At 33.9% G+C, this 23,980-nt stretch overlaps 1 protein-coding gene across 2 annotated transcripts in view; it reads right to left on the reverse strand.

Annotated features, from left to right (window-relative positions):
• Positions 1-23,142, reverse strand: part of LOC131055014 (mitochondrial outer membrane protein porin of 36 kDa) — a 32,212-nt gene extending 9,070 nt beyond the window's left edge. The window contains exons 1-5 of one of the 2 annotated variants that reach the window (XM_059207525.1): positions 22,872-23,142; positions 22,714-22,764; positions 22,564-22,631; positions 20,406-20,516; positions 20,017-20,103 (exon numbers count right to left, since the gene is read on the reverse strand). In XM_059207525.1, coding sequence (XP_059063508.1) covers positions 20,017-20,103; positions 20,406-20,516; positions 22,564-22,631; positions 22,714-22,762 — 315 coding nt within the window. In that variant the 5' untranslated portion in view covers positions 22,763-22,764; positions 22,872-23,142. Of the gene's footprint in view, positions 1-20,016; positions 20,104-20,405; positions 20,517-22,563; positions 22,632-22,713; positions 22,775-22,871 lie in introns of both variants that reach the window. The other variant, XM_057989617.2, reaches the window with a different exon arrangement.
• Between the last annotated feature and the right edge of the window lie 838 nt (positions 23,143-23,980).

Raw genomic sequence — 23,980 nt, forward strand, 5'->3', positions numbered from 1 at the left:
ATTTAATTTTACATTTTCTGATTTTTTTGAATTTTCAATGTTAATAATATCATTGTGTAAGCTATATTGTGTATTCTTCTTTAAAGTTTGGCTTTATTTTTTAATCATTTGGCATTAATTTGTGTTATAGGTTGCTGAGACCCGTTTTGCATCAAACACAATTGTCTTAAGACGACTTGTGAAAGTTAGAGTGGCACTATGCAATATGGTGATCAGCACCAATTGGACTGTATGGAAGCAAAGTAGCACTGAGAGGGCAGAAAAAATTAGGGATAGAATATTGAATGAGAAATGGTGGGATCTTGTTACATATCTCCTAAGTATCACTGAGCCCATCATGAGCATGATTCGCTATACAGACATAGATAGGCCTTGCATAGGTGAGATTTATGATGGCATTGATTCAATGCTTGAAAAAATAAAGGTCACTATAAATGAAAAAGAGAATGATCCTCAGGAGAAATTCTTCAAAGAACTAGAAGTAATTATTGTAGAGAGGTGGAATAAGATGACCACTCCTTTGCACCTTCTTGCCTATGCCTTGACACCTAAGTACTATAGCAATCAGTTTCTTGATAAACCATAAAGGATTCCGCCATGGAGAGATCTAGAAGTATCTGATGGGTACAAGGCAGCATTTCTTAGACTATATCCCGATGATGATTTGCGAGATGTTGTTACAAATGAGTTCATAGAATTCGCAAATGGGAATGGTCTAAGTGTTGATGCACTTCATCATAGATCCAAGAAAGATGCTCATAGCTGGTGGTACTTCCATGGCACATGCTTCCAACACCTACAACCCCTCGCTATAAAAGTTTTATCACAAGTTTAATTAATTAAAATTTTAAATTTACAAGTTTTAGTTTATTTATAGTTTACTTTGTCTTCATAGGTTGCTAGTTCATCTGCTTTAGAAAGAAATTGGAGCACATACTCTTTCATCCACTCAGTAAAGCGCAATAGGCTGCTATCAAAAAGAGCGGAGAATTTAGTATATGTGCATTCCAACCTACGTCTTCTTTCACACAAACAACATGACTACACACAAGGGGAAACAAAGATGTGGGATATAGAGCCAGAGCATACTGATTTGGATGCTCCTGCTTCTCAACTTCTTGCATTGACACTTGATGACTCGGAAATTGAGCCAACTTATAGTGCAAGAGCAAGTGGCATTGGCTCATCTAATGTCAATGTCAATGAGGAGGAGAAGGAGGATGAATTAGATGATCCATTTGATGATTAAACTTTAAGTTTATATTGTTGAAAGTTGAAACAATGATACTTGAATATTTTGTCATTTTGATATTAAACTTGATGTATATGATGCTATTATCAATTATGGTATGATCATGATGCTATGATTACAAGTTTATGTTTGTTTTGTTGTTTATATGATGCTATGTGACATGCATATTTTAATTCATGCTTATAGGCTTCACAAATATCAAAATATATATATATATATATATAAATTACATGTTTTTGTACTAACGAACCCAAACCCCTTTTCAAAATTTTGTCGTACCGGCGTACCGGGTTCTTCGAACCCGAACCCGAACCGGCAACCTAGCGAAATGAAAAGAGTGTGGGCTATAGAAGGATCCAATATCATGATGAATGGGTGGATAGATGCTAGAAATTGTCCATTGCTTAATATCATATGGTAACATGCAGCAAAGACCCTTATATTTTGAAGGTAATCGATTGTTCGGGGAAATAAAAAATGCAGCTTTTCTTCATAACCAGCTATGTGATAGCATTGAGGAGGTGGGTGCATCATATGTAGTCCAAGTTGTTACTGATACTACCTCAATTTGTAAAGTCACAAGCATATTGGTGCAAAAAAGGTACAAGCATATATTTGGGTGAGTGCATTCATTGAATAATGCACTCAAAGGTATTGGCAAGTTCCAATGGATTTCAAATCTCATAGAAAAGGGCAGAAAAATACAGATGTTCATATGTAACCATCACCACAAACAAACCATTTATCAAAAAAAATTCCAAGGTGGAACTTCTCAAACTACTGATACACAGTTTGCTACATACTTTATTCTTCTTGACCGTCTTTGTTAAGTCAAAGGAGCTTTGTGTTCCACGGTTGTTAGTGATGCATGGGCAGCTTGCAAACAATCTAAATCACAATTGAGGTGAGAGGTATGGTCCTTGATGACCATTTTTTGGCTTATGTTAAACTTGTTGTGGACTTTACTAAGCTCATATGTGAGGTGATCTGATTTGCAGATTCAAACAACACATGTTTGGGAGAAATTTAGAGAAGTAGTAGATTCCATGTGTGAAAGAGTCAAGAAGACAACAGATGCAAAAGATCTTTCTCTTAATCCTTTGATAGAGGAAAAGTCATGTGGCCGATGGAACAAACTTAACTCCTCTTCATTGTGCTACCTATGCCCTTAATCCTAAATGGTATGATGTACAAATGGCCAATAAGAGGACTCCATATGAGGATGGAGACGTAATGAAGGTATTTTGGGCTGCAATAAAAAAGACTTATGGTCGAGGTGAGGATGCTTCACTTTTGAGGAGTCAATGGAATAACTTTTCTGGTGGGCATGGTGATTTTTCTTTCATGGAAGCTTTATATGATATGAAAAAAAAAAAAAACCCTATAGAGTGAGGATGGAACCATGGAGGTGAAACCCCTAAATTTCAATCATTTGCAATTAGATTTCTCTCACAAGTAGTCAACTCTTCATCTTGTGAGAGAAATTGGAGTAGTTATGGTTTTATTTATTCACTAAAAAGGAACTGATTAGGATCAAAGAAAGCAAAGAACCTGGTGTACGTTCATAGCTCACTGTCTTCTTTCTTATATAGAACCTGGATAAAATGAGGGTCCTTCAACAAAATTGGATCAAATTTCACTTGAAGAAGTTGCAGCCATTGTAGATAAGCTAGTAATCCAAGAACTTAGGAGCTACACCTTTACGAAGGTTTGAAGCAACTTGATTGAGTTCTACCTAGAAAAGCTTTTGAAGAATGGGATATTCATGGTTCAAGGTGTTTTTAGTTTGTTATGTTTTCAGTTAAGTAAGCCTTAAGGGGGGGAATTAGAATAATATTAAATTATTAAAAGATAAGGCTTACAGTTATAATAAAGCCACCTTAGTGGCAAGTGTAATCTTTTCATTTTTTAAGTTCACTTTTTAGTGAGTTATGTAATGTTTATCCATTTGGGTAGTTTCTTCTCCAATCTCTATATAAGTAGATGAAACTCTTTCTAATAATGAATCCAGTTATTTAATAGAATATTAAAATATTGTGTTCTATTAATTTTTGCAATACATCCAGCATAACAGTAGTTGGTGGAAATAAAAAAACAGCAAATACTAAATTTCATTATATAAAATAAGTATATTAACAAACAGAGCCCAGACATAATAGGACCAGGGTATAGCTTCAATCATCTTACAACATTGACTGAGCAGGAAACTATATATTCAGGAACTTTCCCACTCAACTAAATATGGTACAAACTCTCAAAGAACTGAACAATATATAAATAGCAAAAAACAAAAAATGAACTTAATGAGAATGTATGGATGCCAACACAGATAAATTATAAATACGTGAAGTAGATCTTATTTGCATGGGGCTCAAGTCTGCAATGAATAGCTTCTCCAGATGAGGCAAAATGTTCCCTCCTCATCCAAAATTGAGTTATCAGAATGTCCATCCATCACCCTCATTGACAATCCATGAGGATGCCATTTCCTGTGCCCTTGTCATCATTGACAACCACCACCTACACATTTTTTTTTAAGAAGATCTAACGAAAACCAAAGACAGACAGAGAAGATATTTCATGAATCATCATTACCAATAAAAACAATTAAATGTGCAACATAATTTTGGGGATGCAACAAGCAAAAGATTAAAGAACAAAGAGAAACAATATGTGGAGAAGCTCAACCCACATCTATATACCCCCTGTTACAGGGCATAACTATTCATTTCCAAAGGTCAATCCCACGGGTGCCTACTTTCTATTTCCTAATCAATTGTTTCCGATCAATCCATTGCTATTACATGTGTGATATGACTGGTCAATACAGATCAGGATTTAGACCAGGTGTGATTCAACCAGACAGGGGAATTAGAGCATTTCAGCTTCTACTTTTCAAATTTTAGTTCATTTGCACCCCTAAGTTTGTTGAAAATTGGAACAGAATTATAAATGGTTCTAGCAGCAAAAGAAATAAGATACACTCAAATTTCATCTCAATCTTAATGTTGAACCCAAACCCAAGGAAAAAAGGAACGAAAATGATGCCAAAAAAACCCCACCATTTATAGTTTCAGAACAAAAACCAATTGCCATTTATGTGGGAGGGACATTCCAGGATAAGGTGGCACCTCTTTCCATAACTGCCAAGGGAATAAAAGAGGCGTACAAAAGAGGCTTGTAGAGAAGGCTAACTCTGTAGGTTCAATTAATTGCAGAACAAAAGCAAAAATAGAACAAAATCCTCTAAGTTGGACTAGTGTAACTCAACCCATTTCATGAATGCAAGTGCAACCTAAAAGGTCCAGTAGATCATAATTAGATGCACCTCATAAGCAACCCTACTACAAAAATCTACAACATAGGCTTCATTAATGAATATGTCAAAAAGTTTTGAGTTTCCAATGATATTTCTAATTCTAAAGATTAAAACTTGCCAAACTTGGGACACCGGTATTAGACTAAATCTGCCAACCTAAATTTTGAGATGCAAAAGTACTAGGATAGAAAGACCCTGAGATAGAAATTGCAATTAGAACTGTAAAACACATAATGCAATAAAAGTTGGGAAAATGTGTAAGGCATCCTATGGGCTTTTGTCACTGAGATCAAGCCAAATCAGGCAAAGTACAGAGGAGAGTGAGGAATCTAGGCCTTCCAAGATTTAACAAAGCTAAATCGATAATACTAACCTCCTGGAATTTGTCAAATATGACTCACATGAGAACTGGTAAGACTCATTCCTCAGACAAACTATAGTTGAACCAAAACTCATTCACTTACAAAATGATAAATATCAACTCCTTGGTAGACATTTTGCCATACAAAAGCAAGAACATAGACAGGAAGACATCACTCGTTAAAAGCAAGGGATAAAACACACACATCCAATAAATAAAAAATTGGGGATCTGTTGCATGGAAAACACATTTGTGATCAAATCTTATTGGTGATAGTTAAAGGTTTATTTGATTGACAACTAAGAACCTAATTATAGATGCAAATTAAGTCAACATTAAACTATGAGTGTAAGAGGCCGCCCACAAGAAGACATCCTTAACGTATTCATTTAAAAGGAAATATATTGAACTATTCAAACTTAATTTTTGCCTTCAATGTGTCTATCACTATGAGGCCAGACAAACTTCCACCTTGCAAGTTAAATTCACTGAAATCCTAATTGAAAGTGTTTCAGACTGACATTGCTTGGACAACTGTAGTTGCTTCCTTTCAAATGTTGAGAAATTTTCAAGAGTTCACTTATATATGTTTATATTTTTATAGCATGGTCTCAAGCAGCTGCTTACTGCTTAATTTTTTAAGGTGCAGTTGATCTAATTTTGTAATTGGCACAATGCATAATTTGGAATCTTCTCTTGAAATGGTGGAGCAGCTACAGCTTAGGATTTGAAACTTCAACTGTGGAGGAAGAGTGTGGGCTAAATTGATAAAGCCCCTGGAGGAAGAGTGTGGGCTAAATTGATAAAGCCCCTGCACACACACATGGCTGCACATTTTTGCTTCCCTCTTGTTTTATATTTATTTTTAGCTTTACTTCCTAATTTTGGTAATTAAAAAAACTTACAGTTTATTAATTAATTAAAATAAGCAGGAAAAAGGGCTGGGGGCGTAGCTTGATTGGTGAGAGCTTCCAGTGGTGAAGCACGAGGTCACGAGGTCTAGTCTCCCCCCAGCCCACGTGGTAATGGAGGACGTGTCGTGCCAGCGTCACCGGTCACGTTAAAAAGTTTACCTGGCACACTGCAGTTTATAGGGGGATGCTATACCTGATTCCTGCAGTCTAACAATCCAAAAAATACATGCCATCCCATCATACCCAGAACTTGGAGAAACACTAGACTTTACCAAAATTATCATCACTTCATCCAAATAAATCCATTTTGATCAAGCAGGGGACAGTAATTGAAATATAAATTATGCATCTTTCCAGTTTGTGCTTCTTCCAAATGCAAGAAATGAAGATGGACCCTCCAGCATAGTGCAGCTAGCCAATGTTTGGCGTCAGCAGGTACTGATATCAAACCAAGACAGGGAAACATTTATTAGATCTTATACTGTGGACATGAATACAACCATAGTTGCAAAACCCTCAACAGGTTTGTCAAAGCAAGAGGGAAACATTTATTAGACCTCATGTTCTGGACATTATGACAACCATAGCTGCTAAATCAAAAATAACTCACAAGTTTTCGGAATAACTTGCAGCCAAGTTATTCAGAAAAAATCACTGTTGACTTGCCAATTGCTTGCCAATTACTTGGCAAAAACTTGTAATTTTTGGAGAGAAACTTGGCTGCAACTTTATAACTCTATCCCCACCTGAAAAAAAATCCCATTCTGTTTATTTTGACTGTGTATATTGAGCTCTACATTTGGTTAGGGTATGCAGGCATTTGGCTAGGGTTTGTAGGCATTCAACTAACGTTTGCTAGTGTTGAAGAGCAGATTTTGAAATGATTTACAGGGTTGGTAGACTGGTAATTTTTTTTCTTTTTGAGTGTAATTAATTTCTGGATTCAACTGTGTGAGAATTTTTGCATCAACATTTTGGATCTCTCCATGATCCATCATCAGGATGTAAGAGAAATTTTTTTGTTTTTGTTTACTATTTATTTTCACGTCATTTTCAGTTTTGTTTTATAAGGGTTGTTTCATGGATATTTAACATGGACTGAGTTCCACTGCCTTGTATAAAAGATAAAAAATATTACTACTGAGTCCCAACCGATTGAAATTGTTGGGTCAGCCAAGTTATTGCTGAGTCCAACTTATTCAATTATAAACACAATAGTAAACCAAAGTAAACACTATGGAATATCAAAAGTTTGCTTGCAAACCCCCAACATGATTTCAACTACCATGCATGTGCAGATGCTTCTTTGCAACCACCACACATCCCTAGCAATTTACAGCTCGAAACTCGTTGAACTTGAGTAGCAAGAATTAAGTGCAGAAGGTGAAACCAAAGATTCTTTGCAACATAAAATGGATTCTAGAGAGTAGTCTAGATAGATGGTTTCCAAGGTGAATAAGGATAAAAAGGTACATCCTGGTATTATGTGCATTCACTACTACAACTGTTGGCATTATTTGTTATGCAGCCGTAGAATCTTGTTCTCAAACAAATATATAAGATTCAAAAATCTTATGAGTTATGAATTATGAGCTGCTTAAGACCTGTCCAGCCATGCAAGAGATACCACTAGGGGGGATTTATAACGAAATCAGAAACACCATAGACAGAAATTGTCATAAGATTAGCATTCCCATTTACATGGCAGGCTATTCAATAATTCAAAATAGCACGGGCATAACTCTTGACAGAATTCCATTTGATGATCACGAGGTTAAGTGGACCATAGCTGCTTTTCAAGATGCTTTCTATTGATAGGAGTAAAGATTATTCAAAAGGAATTATCTTTTGGGGATTTTAGAGCCTCAGTTAGACATGGAAGAGACAGATTTTACTAAAGTAATATTGTAATATTTAGCTTATAATGGTCATTTGAGTCATTTAAGTAGTTTACTTAGTAACTTTCTATTCTATATGTCAGTTAGTCAGTTTTAGTACCTTCCATTTATGTCCTTAGTTCTCGATTATTTCCATTATAGATGTTAAAATATTTGATGTTATTAAACAATAGAGTGAGAGCTCTATATAAAGAAGAATTTACAAGAGACGATGTTTCTAAAAGAAACAATCGTAAACTGAAGCTGAAAATAGAAACTAACCAAAGACGACTAAGATGACTAAGATGACCATTAAAGAAACATTACAATATTCTAATACCCTCCCTTAATGGTCATTGTTGTAACTACCTAGAGAAAAACAAAGAAAGCTGCCCCCTTCTTCTCAGAATGTTCACTGAGATGAGCCTGCCATAAGACCCTATCACCGAGATGAGCCTGCCATTGACCCTCCCAGAATCTGGAGAACTTTTGGATAACACAAATTGTCCACAAACTTTTGCAAATGAGCATGACACCTCAAAACAAACTGCAAGAAGCCACGATTTTTGAGGAAAAGATCGCCAAACCCAAAAACTGAAGTTTACGAAGCATCATTTTTTTTTTAAACCACCAGTAAAAACCCTTAAGACAGGAACACCTGTACCCATGATTTTTGAGGATAAAATCAGGCAAAATCCAACACGATCGAAAAAACCTTACAATAATTTTTTAGGAGAAAATTACAAACCTCAGAGAATAATTTTTAAGGTAAAAAATTATAAACCAAACAGGAGGCAAAAATCGAAAAAACCTTATAATAATTTTTGAGGAGAAAATTATAAACCTTACAGAATAATTTTTAAGGTAAAAAATTATAAACCAAAGAGAATAAGATTTTTAGGATGAAATTTATTAAACCCAACAGAATAATTTTTTTAGGATAGAAATTATTAAAACCCTCCCAGAATTTTTTTAAGGAAAAAAATTGTTAAAACCCATCAGAAATTTTTTAAGGGAAAAAAATTTAATAAAACCCATCAAAACATCTCCAGGTGACCAAACAAAGAGGCAAATTGCTTGCCCTAGTCTTAATGTTGCAAGGAGATGAAGACATTGAACATGGTCCGAATCCACGAAGCCCTAGACCGCAGGTACAGAGGATCTGAAACCCTAGTTCATAGGATGTAGAATACAAATGCGGGTTGCAGATCTGAAACACCACAATCGCAAACCAAAACCAAAAATCCGTGGGAACGAAAAAACAAAAGCAACAAGTAGGAGTGGAGAAAAATCCTTCCAAAAAATGAGTGCAGAAACCAAAGCCCTCGTGCGAGCAAACATGGAAAGACGTCACACATACAAAGGATGATGTGAAATAACCAGTTGCACAAACGAAAAGTCGAAAACCAAACAAAGTCGTGGACAAAGCAGAAGAACCCCCGACGGTAGAAAAACAAGTTGAAAGATAGGTCGCGCAAATAAATACAAACAAAACCCTTGACACAAAAAAGCAGAAGGTCGCGAATCGCACACCCTGTGATGAAAATGTCCACAAAGGATATCGAACTATAGATGCGACCAGTCACGGGCCAAAAACTTCTCACGATTTTCAGCAACTTTGCTCACGAATAGGAAGAAACAAACCCGTGATCTGGCTTAAATAGAAGAAAACCTCCATGATCTTCAAACGCAGCACCCAAACTGCCCACAAACACAAGTCAAACCCACAAAAATTTCGAATTATAGATTTCAACAAAACCTCCAACGATTTATAAAAAATCAAAAAAACAAATCTCTGGAAAAAACAATTCTAAATAAGAAGAGGTTACAAATTTTTTCCCAAAAAAATTGCCAATATATCAAATCCCTTTGGCTTGCTTTGATACCATGTTAAAATATTCAATGTTATTAAAAAATAGAGCGAGAGCTCTATAGAAAGAATTTACAGGAGATGAAATCCCTTTGGCCTGCTCTGATACCATGTTAAAATATTCGATGTTATTAAACAATACAGCAAGAGCTCTATATAAAGAATTTACAAGAGATGATGTTTCTAAAAGTAACAATCATAAACTAAAGCTGAAAATAAAAACTAACTAAAGATGACTAAGATGACAATTAAAGAAACATTACAATATTCTAATAATGGAAAGATCCTCTGTAATTGCTTATTTAAGGACCTTTTGTCTCCTTTGTAATTATTCAATCATCATTTTATGGTACCTGAACATAGATTCTTTTTTGGTAAATTTTTTTAATAAAAAATTCATGGTCTTTACCTAGAAATTTTGAGGAAATTAATGGAGGTTTTTGATTAATTTTTTTAAACAAAAGTCGTGGGGGTTTTTGGCGAATGTTTTTAATAAAAATTTGTGGTCCTTACCTAAAAATTTCGAAGAAGTTTTTTGCCCAATTTTTTAAAAATAAAATCGAGGGTTTGTGTTTTTGGAGAATTTTTTGATAATTAAATTCATGGCTTTCCTAGGATTTGTTTTCCAAAAGTTTTTGGACGATTTTTTCTTTAAATCATGGGATTTTCTTTAAGGCAAAATCATGGGTCTTTGAGTGTTGAGAATCACGGATCTTTTGAGTGCAAAAATCACAGTGACGTTTGTTATCAAATTGTGGGTTTCAGATTTTTGTCAATTTTTTATCAACAAAAGTCAAGGTATTTGAGTTGCTGCATTTTATTGTAATATCCCCTATTAGAATGCTACATGTTTCCCAATAGTTACATACATCATTTAACATTACTATGTCTTCAATTAGGTTATTGTGATCAGAAGCATATATAATGCAATAAATAAGTAATTAAATTTAGGGTTTGCTCTCACTTATTCCCTAACCCTACAGAAGATGGTGGAAAAACTATGCTAGGGCGCTTGGAAACAGTCTACGAGTGGGCTCCCTCAAGGCCTCAAAAATATGTCCTTACCCATCTTTGGATCTACCCATCTAGTGACTAAATTACTCCACCTTTCCCTACACAAATCCCCTATCCCTACGTAGGCATTAGCAGAAGACTAAAGACTGGGCTATATATAATATATAATGGTCTTTCATGTACTATGAATGTATATGAAATTAAGTATGACTGTCATACATATTGCAGTCTATATGAATATTACTACTAAATTCTGCATAAGAACATTATCAAGATTCATATATTAAGCATACATATTCAGCACATCCCCATGCATACCACCAAGAACAAAGATGTTATTGTCTGTAACTTAATAACAGATCTGATCTGATCTGATCTATGGTGATGTCACCGCATGCTTTTGATTCCTTTCCTTTATATCTCTCAATGTAAAGGAGAGGTCACACCTCTTCATCATGTATGCCTTTTGGCAAGAGACACACCCTTTCCACCATTAGCACCCTTTGAAAGAGTGCAACTCTTCAATATTTCTGCCCTTTGAAAGGGACACAACCTTTCACAATCAGATCTGCACTTCTGATTCCCATATTATCCCCATTCAAATGAGTTCTCTTCTCCCTTTTATACCTCATATTTGGGTGAATTACAACTTATCATTTAATGCCTTTTGACCATTCATTAACTTTAATCAAATTTTAATTATATTTAACTGTAGTTTTTTATATTTTAATTAAATTTTTATTTTTATTCTTTTGTATTTTAACTTTATTATTATTATTTATTATTAAATTTTATCTCAAAGTGGGGACATTACATATATTTGGGGGAGTCACAACTTATCATTTAATGCCTTTTGACCATTCATTAACTTTAATCAAACTTTAATTTTTATTCTTTTGTATTTTAACTTTATTATTATTATTTATTATTAAATTATATCTCAAAGTGGGGACATTACATTTATCTCGTTTTCTATATCTCTAGATAGCGGGAGAGATGGCTTCGTTACCCAACATCAAGTTCAAAGGCAGCCAAAGATCCAACAACAAGAAGAAAACCATTGCGGTTGCCATTGAAGATCATGGGTTGCATCGGCTAGTTGTAAAATTTTGGGACAAATGTTGTAGTTAATAGAATGACCATTAAGGGGGGTTTTACTAACTTTCATTTGTCTTTAATTCTCAATTGTTTCCATGATGGAAAGATCCTCTGTAATTGGTTATTTAAGGAGCTTGTGTCTCCTTTGTAATTATTCAATCAATTATCATTTCAGGGTATCAGAGCATAGTTTTTTTTTTTTACAAGTTTTTTTAATACAAAATTTGTGAACTTTACTTTACCTAGAAATTTTTAGAAGATTTTTGCCCACTATTTTTTAAACAAAATCGAGGAATTATGTTTTTGGCGAATTTTTTTATTATTAAATTTGTGGCTTTCCTGGAAATTGTTTCTCATAAGTTTTTGGATGATTTTTTCTTAAAAAAAAGGAGTGGGATTTTATTTAAGGCAAAATCACAGATCTGTGAGTGTTGAGAATCATGGATCCTTGAGTGCAAAAATCACGGTAACATTTGTTATCAATTTGTGGGTTTCAGGTTTTTGCCAATTGTTTGCCAACAAAAATCGAAGGTATTTGAGACACTGCATTTTATCTCGTTTTACATGTCTCTAAATAGCGAGACAAACGACTTCATTACCCAACATCATGTTGGAAGGCAACCCGAGATTCCATGGCAAGAAGAAAACCATTGCGGTCGACATTGAAGATCATGGGTTGTATCGATTGGTTGTAAAATGTCGAGACAAAAGCTTTAGTTAATAGAATGACCATTAAGGGAGGGTATTAAAGTCATATTGTAATATTTAGCTTATAATGGTCATTTAAGTCATATAAGTAGTTTACTTAGTAACTTTCTATTTTGTATGTCAGTTAGTCAGTTCTAGTAACTTCCATTTATGTTTTTAGTTCTCGATTATTTCCGCTATGGAAAGATCCTCTACAATTTCTTTTTTAAGGATCTTTTGTCTCCTTTGTAATTATTCAATCATTTATCATCTCAGATTTTATGTAGCCAGGTTCACCCATACCAACCCCCATATCCAGCCCCTAACTAGGAACAAGTTTGCCTATTCCAACCTCCATAACCAACCCAAATGGGTCTGCATCCTAGATTCAACATAGGCTTGGTCCAAGCAACCTAGTTACACGCCTAAGCACCTAAGCAGTATCCAAGTTACCCAAGCCATGCCTTGGGCAAACCCATGAATCAAACGATCAATAAATCTTTAAAAAATGTTTTTTTAAACCCTAAAACTAAAAAGCAACATTGAAACCAAAAACTACTACTTTATCATTTTAATTTTCCAGAACTCGTTATTTTTCATTGATAAACATGGTTGGTTATTTTGAGTGTTGAAGTGCTCAAGAATCAAATAACTTGCACCAAGGATATTCAGCATTCAAAAGTAAGTTTAATTTAAGTTTTTTGAGTGCATACAAAAATTTGTTTACAAGCTTCCTATATTTTATTTTTAACATTTTCTTGTTGTTTCTCTAAACTTATCCAATTTGTCATTCATTTTTTAACATATCATACAATTATATTGTTGTTTCTTTTATTACTTTTTTTATTGAACTAAGGACATATGGTCCACAATAGTATACTAAAAAAATTCCAAGGTACATTTATATAAACAAATAGTATATAGCATATTTATATAAGGTAAAAAATGTAATATATATTATTATAAATATATTTATCTAGTAGATAATATTTATATATATAAATTATATATAATATAAATATGATATATATTATCAAAATACAACTATTAATGAAAAATTGAAATAGAATAAAACACTAAAGTTGAATAATATAAAATGAAATGTCCACTGAAAAAATCATGAGCGAAAAATCAATCAGGCAGCAAAAGCTCAAGCTATTTAGACACACTTAAGATAAAAATTTAAAAAAGTATCAACACAAGTCATGCACAAACACGGTTATTGAGTTGGCGATTGGGTGAGAGAGAGCACATGTTCTTGTGAGCTGCATTGCTCTACACCATGAAAATCAAGCCTTGGGCCTCTGTTTTTTCAGATTTTAAAATGCTCAATTCAGATGTCAGCTATTTTGCTGATAAAACCCCACCATAAATATTTAATCGGACAAAACATAAATGTACAAATCATCATATGTGAATAACTTCTAGAATTATACACATAAAGCATTTTTCATTGATATCAACAAATTCAGCAACCACCATTGATGTTAAAATTGTAAATAATGAGTATTAATATTTATGCTTTTGCAAGCCAAAGTAGAAGAGAAAAAGACACCAAGAAGTCAAAAGTGCAGAATTTGAAATGCCACAGGCCACTGCACTTAGAAAATCAGTGTTTTCATAATTGCCCCAACAATCATGTTAATACCGCTATGATTGAAACAAAACCACCACTTCAGCATTCATTTTTTCCTCCAACTCTTGGGAGACATAAGTTTTCCACGCAGATTTGAAACAAGGTGGTATTTTTTTCAAGAGCATAACTTTTCAAGAAGAAATAAACAATGTAAGGATACTCAACATTGGGTGCCTTCAAAGTATGTGTTTTGAGCTTTCTTAATCGTGGGTCATAGTGTGATGAAATCATGTTCTAATCCATTTACACATCGCACATCCTCAATAGTACAATACATAGGCTTTTGATCCCCAAAAGCTACGGAAACTCAAAATGAGGGGTGGCCCTCAACCAACAGCTTCCCTATCATACATGTAGGGGTTGCCAAACACAACTCCACAAACATCCAAAGGAACAACATTACAACCACCTCATGAGCAAACTTTCAATTAACAACCACCTTAAATTTGCATTGCTTACTAATGAGCAAATCAGCACCCTCTTTAATCCAAACCAAAGCAGAAGTCTTGGGCGTGTCGATAAGTTTTTAATTTTTAAACCAAGATGTTCAGCCAGCACTTGAGAAATGAGGTTAGATTGAGAAGTAAATCAACTTTAAACCCTTGATCTGAATCTTAATGTTATATAATTTTGATTGCCTCTTTCCTCTTGTACCATAAGATTAAAACTAAGCTTCCTTGGAGAACAAGAAATTTCGGTATCAACTTCTAAACTACTATTGATTTCTTTTTACATGTTAATGATGGCGCCAATAGTGGTTTTCTTAACCTTTTTGCATTTTCAATACGGTTACTCCTCTACATTTAGCTTTCGAAAAAGTTCATCCATATGACCATTCACATCACAATGGTCACAATATATTGCAGGCTTTGTTTTAGTGCTTGTAGAACTTGCCTTTTTTGAATTGGCCATGGCTCCTCTCATCTTTGGAGAGGATGGAGAACTATCAACTTCAAGGTAATGAACATGCATAGATGCTTCGTCAATGTCCATCGACTTAGAGAGCAATATGGGCTTCCGTTATATTTAACCACAACCTCATACAAAATGGTTATTAAGCCCTCCCATATTTTTTAACAAGACCTCATCCAATATGGTTATGAAGGCCTCCAATATTTTTAACCAAGCATTCCTTGTCTTGCACATCCTTGTCCATTTGGATAGCCCTTCTTTGAGACTCGCTAATGTACTCTGTTACAAAATTCAAATTGATTCCAAGAACCAATAGAAGCTTGTTTTCTTAAAGCCATGGCCTACAAAAGATTTTCATACCAAGTTAAAGCATGTTTTTCCATTCTCAATCTAGTAGAAAAAGAAGAAAAAAATCCAAACTAAGATAATTAATGCTAAAAGATATCTCCATTTGTTCCAACCAATGGTCAAGCTTCTCCAAATTTACCTCTCCTTTAAATGGTGAAATTTCAATTTCTGTTTCAGCCTTGAATTGAGGTGTCCTTCGTAGAGTTGATTCACCCTGCCATTTCTCCTCTCATTTTATTAAGAGGGCTTTCCCCTTGTTTTTATAGCATCGTCCAATGAGCACAATTTCTCCATGTACCTACATAATCTCCATTGACTGAGCTATGCCTGCAATATTAGCTTTTAGCTTGAGAAATCATGCTTCTTCATCAAGGGTTTCTATCTGGTTGTGGCCATTAACCTGCAAAATCACACACAACTTCCACCAAAGGAAATTGTGAGAAAACAATAGAACAATTCAAGAAATGATGATTTTTCCTCCAATGACACAAAGAACAACAATGTTCTAAATATTCTATTCCTATGATCACTCAAAAACCCCCTCTCTCACTCTTTCTCTCTCTCTGTTCAGTCCACCTTACCACATCCCACTTGAATCATGTTGGAATTCAGTTCAAATTCTCCCATTGATGCTAAAATTGCAACTATAAAGTATATTTATACTTTTGCAAGCTAGAACAATGGAGGAAAAGACATCAGGAAATTGCAGAGAATTCAAAATGCCACTTGTCATATTTTGATGCATGACAAACTCATCACTTTCATCAAAACAGCAATTGTGTAATTCGCCCAGTAATTATGAAACCACCCTATGACGCAAACAAAACCACACTTATTATAATAAAAAAACCAATACTTACATGCTCATTTTTTACTCCTCTTTTTGAGGTCATAACCTTTGCATTCAGACTCAAATGAGGTACCTTTTTCTTGAAAATGGTACATAACTTTTTGGGAGGTATCTAAACATGTAAAGCATATTCAACTTTCGGTGCCACCAAAGTAAACTTTTTTAGCTTTCTTCATCATGAAGTCAGAGCACAATGACCTCATGTTCCAAAATCAATTTACAGATCAATCAGACAATGCAGAACCTCAACAGAAAGCAGAAAATGACAAGAAATACAGCACATATGATCTTGAACAGGGGTCTAGGATGAATTTTTATGTGTTTCGTTTCTAACCTATAATTGTGTTTTCCTACCCTCTATGATTTCATCAGTTCTGGTTTCAGCTAATATAGCAGATAGAGGGCATTATATTTGGCATGCCTGCTATTGGAAGATTGTGGAGAACAAATATTGGGTCTTGTAGTGTAAGTTTCAGAAGAAGTTGTCTTACACTTATAGGAATGAATCATTCAGCTACTCTTACTGTCAACCTCTATCTTCAGTAACTCAAGTCTGTCTCAGCATGCACTTTGGCCTGCATTCCACAATTGAATTGCTTCCACAATGAAAGATTTGGCATTTATAAACTCCTATTAAAATATTATCGTGCAGATTTTTCCCAATCCAACACTCAAAATTTTGTTCTAATTACTCAAATTTTTAGTGTTAGATTGCTATTAAATTTATATATAAGATTTAGCATTTTCCAACACATTTTTTCTGCTGATAGCCATGCAGGTAGTCAATTTAGCTGTTGAACCTTGATAACAATATTATTATTCAAAAACAAGGCTGCATTGCAAAGAAAACTAAACTCAAACAAAGAGAAAAGTCAAAATATTTAACGTTGCTGGAGGATAGTTTTCAATAGATGATGGATATCCAAAATAAATCTAGTTGACCATCAAAAATAGGTGATATGAAGATCTGTAAATGATATTGATAGGTTAAGGGTCATTTGTAATATATTTATTTCCCATTTCTCATGATACCAAAGCTTGTATGCATTCACCATTACGGGCATAGTACATTGATTGAGAGATGTGGCTGATTGATTGGCCACCCAGGTTCAAATCCTGGCTGGGCCAGGATTGCTCATATGCCTTATAGTACATTGATTGAGAGATGTGGCTGATTGATTGGCCACCCAGGTTCAAATCCTGGCTGGGCCAGGATTGCTCATATGCCTTGTGCCTTGTGGATTTGTACCATTAAGTGCACCCTAAGGTGTGCCTCATGACTGCGTACCCATTTGTGCCTTGTGTTTGGGTGAGGAACTCACTTAAATGATAAATCTCTCTGGAAATTATAAATCAAAAAAAAAAACTCATGAGCATGGATGTGTATTGTAAAGTAGTGAAAGCAATAGTCGTGAAAAAATCGCGACTGATCGCGATTAATCGGCAATCGTGAGTGGTGCCGATTTTTTCCCCCAAAAAATCATGGAAAAATCAGTCAACGATTTTCCACGATTTTTTAGCGGCTCAATCACAATTAAATCGCACGGTTAATCGTCCAAAAACACGCCAAAAAATAAACACTCAAAAAATTATGGCGAAAACCCTAAAACCTGCAAAATCCAGAAAAAAAAGCTGCGAATACATTGTAGATCAGGTCGCGCGAGGGTTATAACTCATTTTCGTGGTCGAGAGGTATGAGGGTCGCTGCTTAGTAGAAATTTCAATGGTGTCTGAACTGCGAGCCAGAACAATTCTGCGATGGTCGTGGCAGGAAAAAGTAGGGTTTGTGGGCGTCCACGGCAAAATACGATGCTGTTTTTTTTTCTGCTTTTCAAAAATCCTATGAAGTATGAAATTAATATTTAATACAATATAATTTTATTGTTTTACTTTGCACGATATTCAATACTATAATTTTATAATACATGTATTATTTTACTTTACTATATACGCTGCCTTATTTGCACCATATTTAATAAAATATAACTTTATTTTGTTGTTTTCTTTTTTTTTTTAAATTAGCATTCAATAAATCAAAATTTTAATATTTTAGAATATTTAATTTAAATATTTAAATTAAATTAAACAAAATTAATATTATTTATTTTAATAAACTTTTGGATATATTATTTATATGTTTTAAAAATCAAATTTATCAGAAAAATTAGTTATTTGAATGGAAAAATTTTATCAGATGAGAATTTATTTATTTATTTAATTATTTATTTAGGAAAATTATTTAAAATATATTTTTAAATGCAAAAAATATAAATTCTATTTAATTTTAAATTATGTTATTAAACCCTACAATCTAATTTAAAGCTATACAATCTTGAACAAAATTAGAATATAAATTGATTTAAATTTAACTTTTTAATAAAAATTACAATATATAAACATTTAAAATACTTAAATGTTATTTCTTATAAATATGTAATTAAATTTATTTTTTAAAGTCTAAATTAATAAAATAAATAAATAAAGTAACTAAATATAAAAAATTATATATGTATAATCAATTACTACATATTGTTGACGATTTAATACTTATTGAAAACTCAAAACCAGGCCCAATATTTAATATTTTGTAGTTTAAATGAATAAAGTAAATCCGTAAGCCACCAACCTACTAACTTCAGTCTCTATAGTTTCCAATCAAATATCAATTTTTAAAAAAAGACAAAAATTGAATAATAATCTAAAATTAGGACTTTGGCAAACATTAGTACAACCGAAAAAATTGTCTATGCAACACGAGCTCCAATTTGTTGAACAAGCTAGGACAAGCTCTCACCCAAGAGCTTTGTCATTAGCTACAATTGATTTTTGGCACTTTGTACTTAGCTTATAGGTTGACTTTGTACAAAATCACAAACTATATTGGAATTGACATTTTGACAATTGTCACAATCTAGTTATTATTTTTGTTGTTGTATGTTCTGTGCAATATAATCGGCAATATGAATATAAACAACGAAAATCTATTTTCTACAATTTATGGGTTGAACTCTTTGAATTGTATCTGCTCTCAATATCTCTATGCTATGGAAATGCCCTTATATATAAAAAAATAAGTAGTTTTTGATTGTTTTTCTTCAAATTTTTACTTTTTTTTGTAAATCCGATTTTTTCCCAATTTTTTCAAAAAATCTTATACTTTTGATTTGCCGATTAATTCCCCAAACGATTAATGCTTCTTTGTTGTAAACGGTATCATTTTATGTTGTTTTAATACTTGTAAGGCTATCACAGGTTTTACATTGAATTTTGTGCCAATCACTTTTTCATTATATTTTGTGCCTGCCAGATTTTCATTAAATTTTGAGACAATTACTTTTTCATTAAATTTCGTGACAATTAAATAACAAAATAACTCTGCCTCACAAGTTACAAGAATTAACATAACATAAAATTTAAAAATTATACTGTTTACGTGAATATTATTCTGATGTATGTCTGATCTTATAATTTTGTGCTCAGTGCCTTTACTGTAAATATTCAAGAAGAATGTTCTAGCTTTTAGGAATATGATTTATTCTACAGTAAAAGCTTGATTCAACATTAGACACCAAATTGACCCTTCAATAAAGAAGGGCTTTGTCCAAAACCCGCAGAAATTTGCATGTCTTCTAAATTATTGTGGATTGCATACACTTGAAATTCAAAAACATTTTTTGCACTCGGAGAATCCCAATCAACTTTTAAAAGGGCAAGAGAAAACCATGAGCATTTGTAGAAAATTTAGAGAAGACCGTCACAAATGCCACAATAGAAATTCTTATGTCTTAATATTTAGGCTGTGCAGTTTTAAAATAAATAAAAAAATGTTAAATCAAGAAGAAGTGTGTGAATTTGAGTCAAGAAATATAGTTTCACACCTTGCCAGATTTCTGATCAGGAATACTGAAGCTGAGAATAGCCTTCACACCTGGAGCTGGTTCATCAACTGTCACTGTTGAAAATATCTGTTAATCAGAAAGACAACATAAATTTTTTTTAACTAAATTTGAGTCATGAAAATCCATTTGATAGAAGCAGAGCACCATAGGTACAGGCTCCTCATTGGTCAAAAATTAACAATGGGTAATAAAGATAAATGCAATAAATGCCAAATAATAATATTCTAATACTAATAAAGGGGCATAAAAGAGACCAACTTTAAGCAAACAGAACCATCAAACCATGCAAGCATTGCCTTAGTTTTAAGGTAAACTAAGCATATAATAGTATTGTAAAACATTAGTTAAAATGAAATAGAATGCCATACCTTGGAGTTTGGATCGACTTTAAGTTCAAATGTAATATTATCACTTTTCAGCTCTGTTTTCACATCTCCAAGAAAACGCGCCCCTTTCTGGGTGCCAGTAGATGTAAATGCCTGAATGTGACAATGATGCCATTAGGACTTTAGATATGCATACGAGAAAATAAAACAAGCAGTGGCAATCTAATCTTGAAAACTGTTCATAAATTTATGATTTGCATAAAATAGTTTATCAGCCAAAAATAAATAAATAAAATAACAAAGTTCATCTATTATGTGTATTTAGAGAAAGATTTTCCCCTAAGCTATAATACTAAAGCTCCAATTTTCTTATCTTCAGAAAATCTAAAAATCATGTCATGTTATGTCATGATATAATTTGGACATCAAGTTATCATCTACAGTAATTCATAGATCAAATGTGCAAATTTAAATTATAATAGATAGCAATACTAAAATGGTCCAAGATAGTTCTAACTTCTGATCCTAAGTGGTCCAAGAAGGCTTGGATAATAAAGCGATCCAAAGTGGCTGGGTTGGGCCCAGTTTTGATTAATCACAAGGTTACATGGCACAGTAGCACAAGTGCAAATAGCATGTTGATCTGCACAGAGGCAGACAACACTTCACCACATGGAGGGCTAAAAAACAAGGACTGGGGCAGTGTGTACAAAAAGGAGGCAGATGGAAGACAGTGGTGAAGCAGACAGCTGCAGCTACATGAAAACACAATGTGAAACTGAAAGGACGCACTTGGCTGGGTTCTAGCGCAATCCCATGCCTAAGAATAGATGGTACCCAACCTTCATTTCACATTGATTATAAGCACTTGATGCTGCAAATAGAAGTAACCAAATTCAGCAATACCCAATAAAACCTCAAAGGTAATTAAAAATCTGTGAAGAACTGACAGTGATGAAGATGAACTGTTTGATCTAAAGATATATTGCATTTTGAAGAAAGCCAGAATGCAATTCTACAATTATTGATTTTTCAACTCATTTCAAAAGATGTCTCATTATTTGTCTTTGTTGATGCTGCTCGTTAGTTCCATATGAACAGATAAACACAGATGAATACGACCAGCAATTCTAAAGAGAAATTCATAATGCCATTTATTGAACTGAAACAGACTACTTGAACTTGACTTACACAAGAGATACGTTTCAGCATTCTAGCATTGTACCCACACAGAACAACATAGGACAAAACGTGGTAATTTCAAGCATTATACCAAATCAAAATTAGAAGGAAATAAAAGCCACTGCAATAGTATCAAAAGATAAACCATAACCAGTGTGAGCCAGGCAATTCTTGATGTTCGCAACACTCATGTTAATAATAAGCCAACTTGATTGGGACCAACAACAATCATGGTGACAGAAAACAAAATGTGTGCTGTCAAACCCTCAAACATCAGACTTTAGAACTATGGTCGTTTTCTTTCTTTTGGTTTTATTCCGATCGGTGGCCTACCTGCTATTGGAGCTATGTTGCATGGTTCTTTTAGGTTTGTATAGATACATCTTAGCAGTTATAATCTGTCATCTAGTTTTAGTATCACTCATTGTGATCGTTGGTCACAGACTCTCTACCTGTTTAAATTTATTTCATATCAGTGTCATTCTCCATAAAATAGCTGAAATAGTATGAATAATCAGAGAAAAGTAGATTCTTGTTCAATTTTCTTTCATACAACAAAGAAAGATGTCCAAGGAAATGTGTTGTAATGGCAACTAGGGTGAGATATGTGGAAGATGTGAACCAGGAGAGTGACAAATACTTCAATTCCCCTCAACACAATAAGGCAATTCATGACCTTGCCTAAAACATACGAGCATTAAAAAAGAAGCCCACAGTACAGTCTAATGTCCAGAAAACATTCTATAACAAACTGTACCGTGCAATGGTACAATAATGTGGTGAGATGATAATGTCAGAATTTCAGAAAAATTTAGCATTTACATCCCGACACAACCTAAATTCAAAATTAATGAATGTGGCCCCCGTATATCCGACACAAAAATGCTATGTGGGACGACCATATAAAGGGCTACCCGAAACCTCACCCAAGATTTACAATAGTCATAGAAAATTCTCAAAGAACAATGTTTTAATAAAATTCAGGAACCTATTGCCTAGGCTAAAACAAAGGACTTACCAATCCACTCGCTGTATTGGTGGTGATACTGAACTTGTGATCAAAGTTGTAATCCTTGTTAAGGATATCTGCCCAATAAGTCCCACTATTATTAATGCATTGGAAACAAGATGTGCATATAAATAAGACGGATTAAAATAATAATCTTGCCTCTGGTCTGCTTGCCAATGTCTGAAAACAGTCCAGGACCCTTCCCCATCACTAAAATCACCTGAACACAATGAGGAAAAAATGAAAAAAGAAAAAAAAACAAAGGAATGAGATCAAGACTATGAAAATAGTATGTTAAAATGTATGAAAAGGGTCACCTGTTGATCCTCAGAATGTATTCAGACACGGTGAGTGACAGATTGAGATTGTCTAACGAATGGCTTTCTTAACGATCGTAGTTCTCGTCCTACCAATTAGAACCCGCAGATTCCGAAACCCTAGGAAAGGGTTTTTCTAGACAATTTCTGGAGTTATTATGACCGTTCGATCCACGTTTGGTCCATGAGATTCCATCCAAATAACCGTTGATCTACACTAGCTCAGAACAGATAAATTAAAATGTCATATACCTCATAATTTCATCGTAGGTAGACCTCCTTCACAAATGTGCAAGTTCTTAATGTAGATTCAAAATTGGCTAATCATTTATTCGTCATTTTTCATTCATAATTCGATCAATATTAAATATTAATTAAATAATGTCAATTATTTATTAAATTAATGTTTCTTTTATTGTTAATAATTAAATAATTAAATACTCCATTTGATTATGGAGTCTGAATGAGAAGTTTACATTACATGGCGGATGGAAGTTCTTGGCAGAGTTTCAGAAGGCATGAAGGCTTTCGTTACAGAGGTGGTTTAAATCTCAAATAGCCTTTGAAAAGAAACTGGAACCATAGTACCAATCAAGGTTCAGAAGACAGTCATGGCCATGGAAGGGTCTGGAGACCTCTCAACAAAGAAGGCCTTCAGGTGGAGCAACCACGAAAAACATCAAGGACTGGAGAAAGGCAAGATTTGATGGCTATGCAGAATTAAATAACAGGCAGCAGATCGACTTTAAAACAATGCAGGAGAAATTTTGGAGGTCAAAACCCTCGGTGGAAGCTGCAAAGATCCTAGAGGTATGCCCGAACTCAGTCTACAGTAGAGTTTTGAACATAGAAATTTCTAATGAGGAATGGAGTGAAAACTTAAGATTTTTAGTGAACATGCCCTTTTTTTGAATTGGGGGGGCACATGGTCAACTTTCTCTAAGACAAAGCATGGTGTGTTTCCATCTGGGGTGAGGGAGTGGAGCTTAAAACTTTAGAAAATGGTTTCTTTCTAGTTATATGCCCCTCTGCCCAGGACAGGAACTAGATTTTGGATAATGGCCCTTTCTTTATGGATGGGAAAGGTTTTAATATTATCAAGTGGAAGC

Source organism: Cryptomeria japonica, chromosome 6, assembly GCF_030272615.1.
Source record: "Cryptomeria japonica chromosome 6, Sugi_1.0, whole genome shotgun sequence".
Lineage (NCBI taxonomy): Eukaryota > Viridiplantae > Streptophyta > Pinopsida > Cupressales > Cupressaceae > Cryptomeria > Cryptomeria japonica.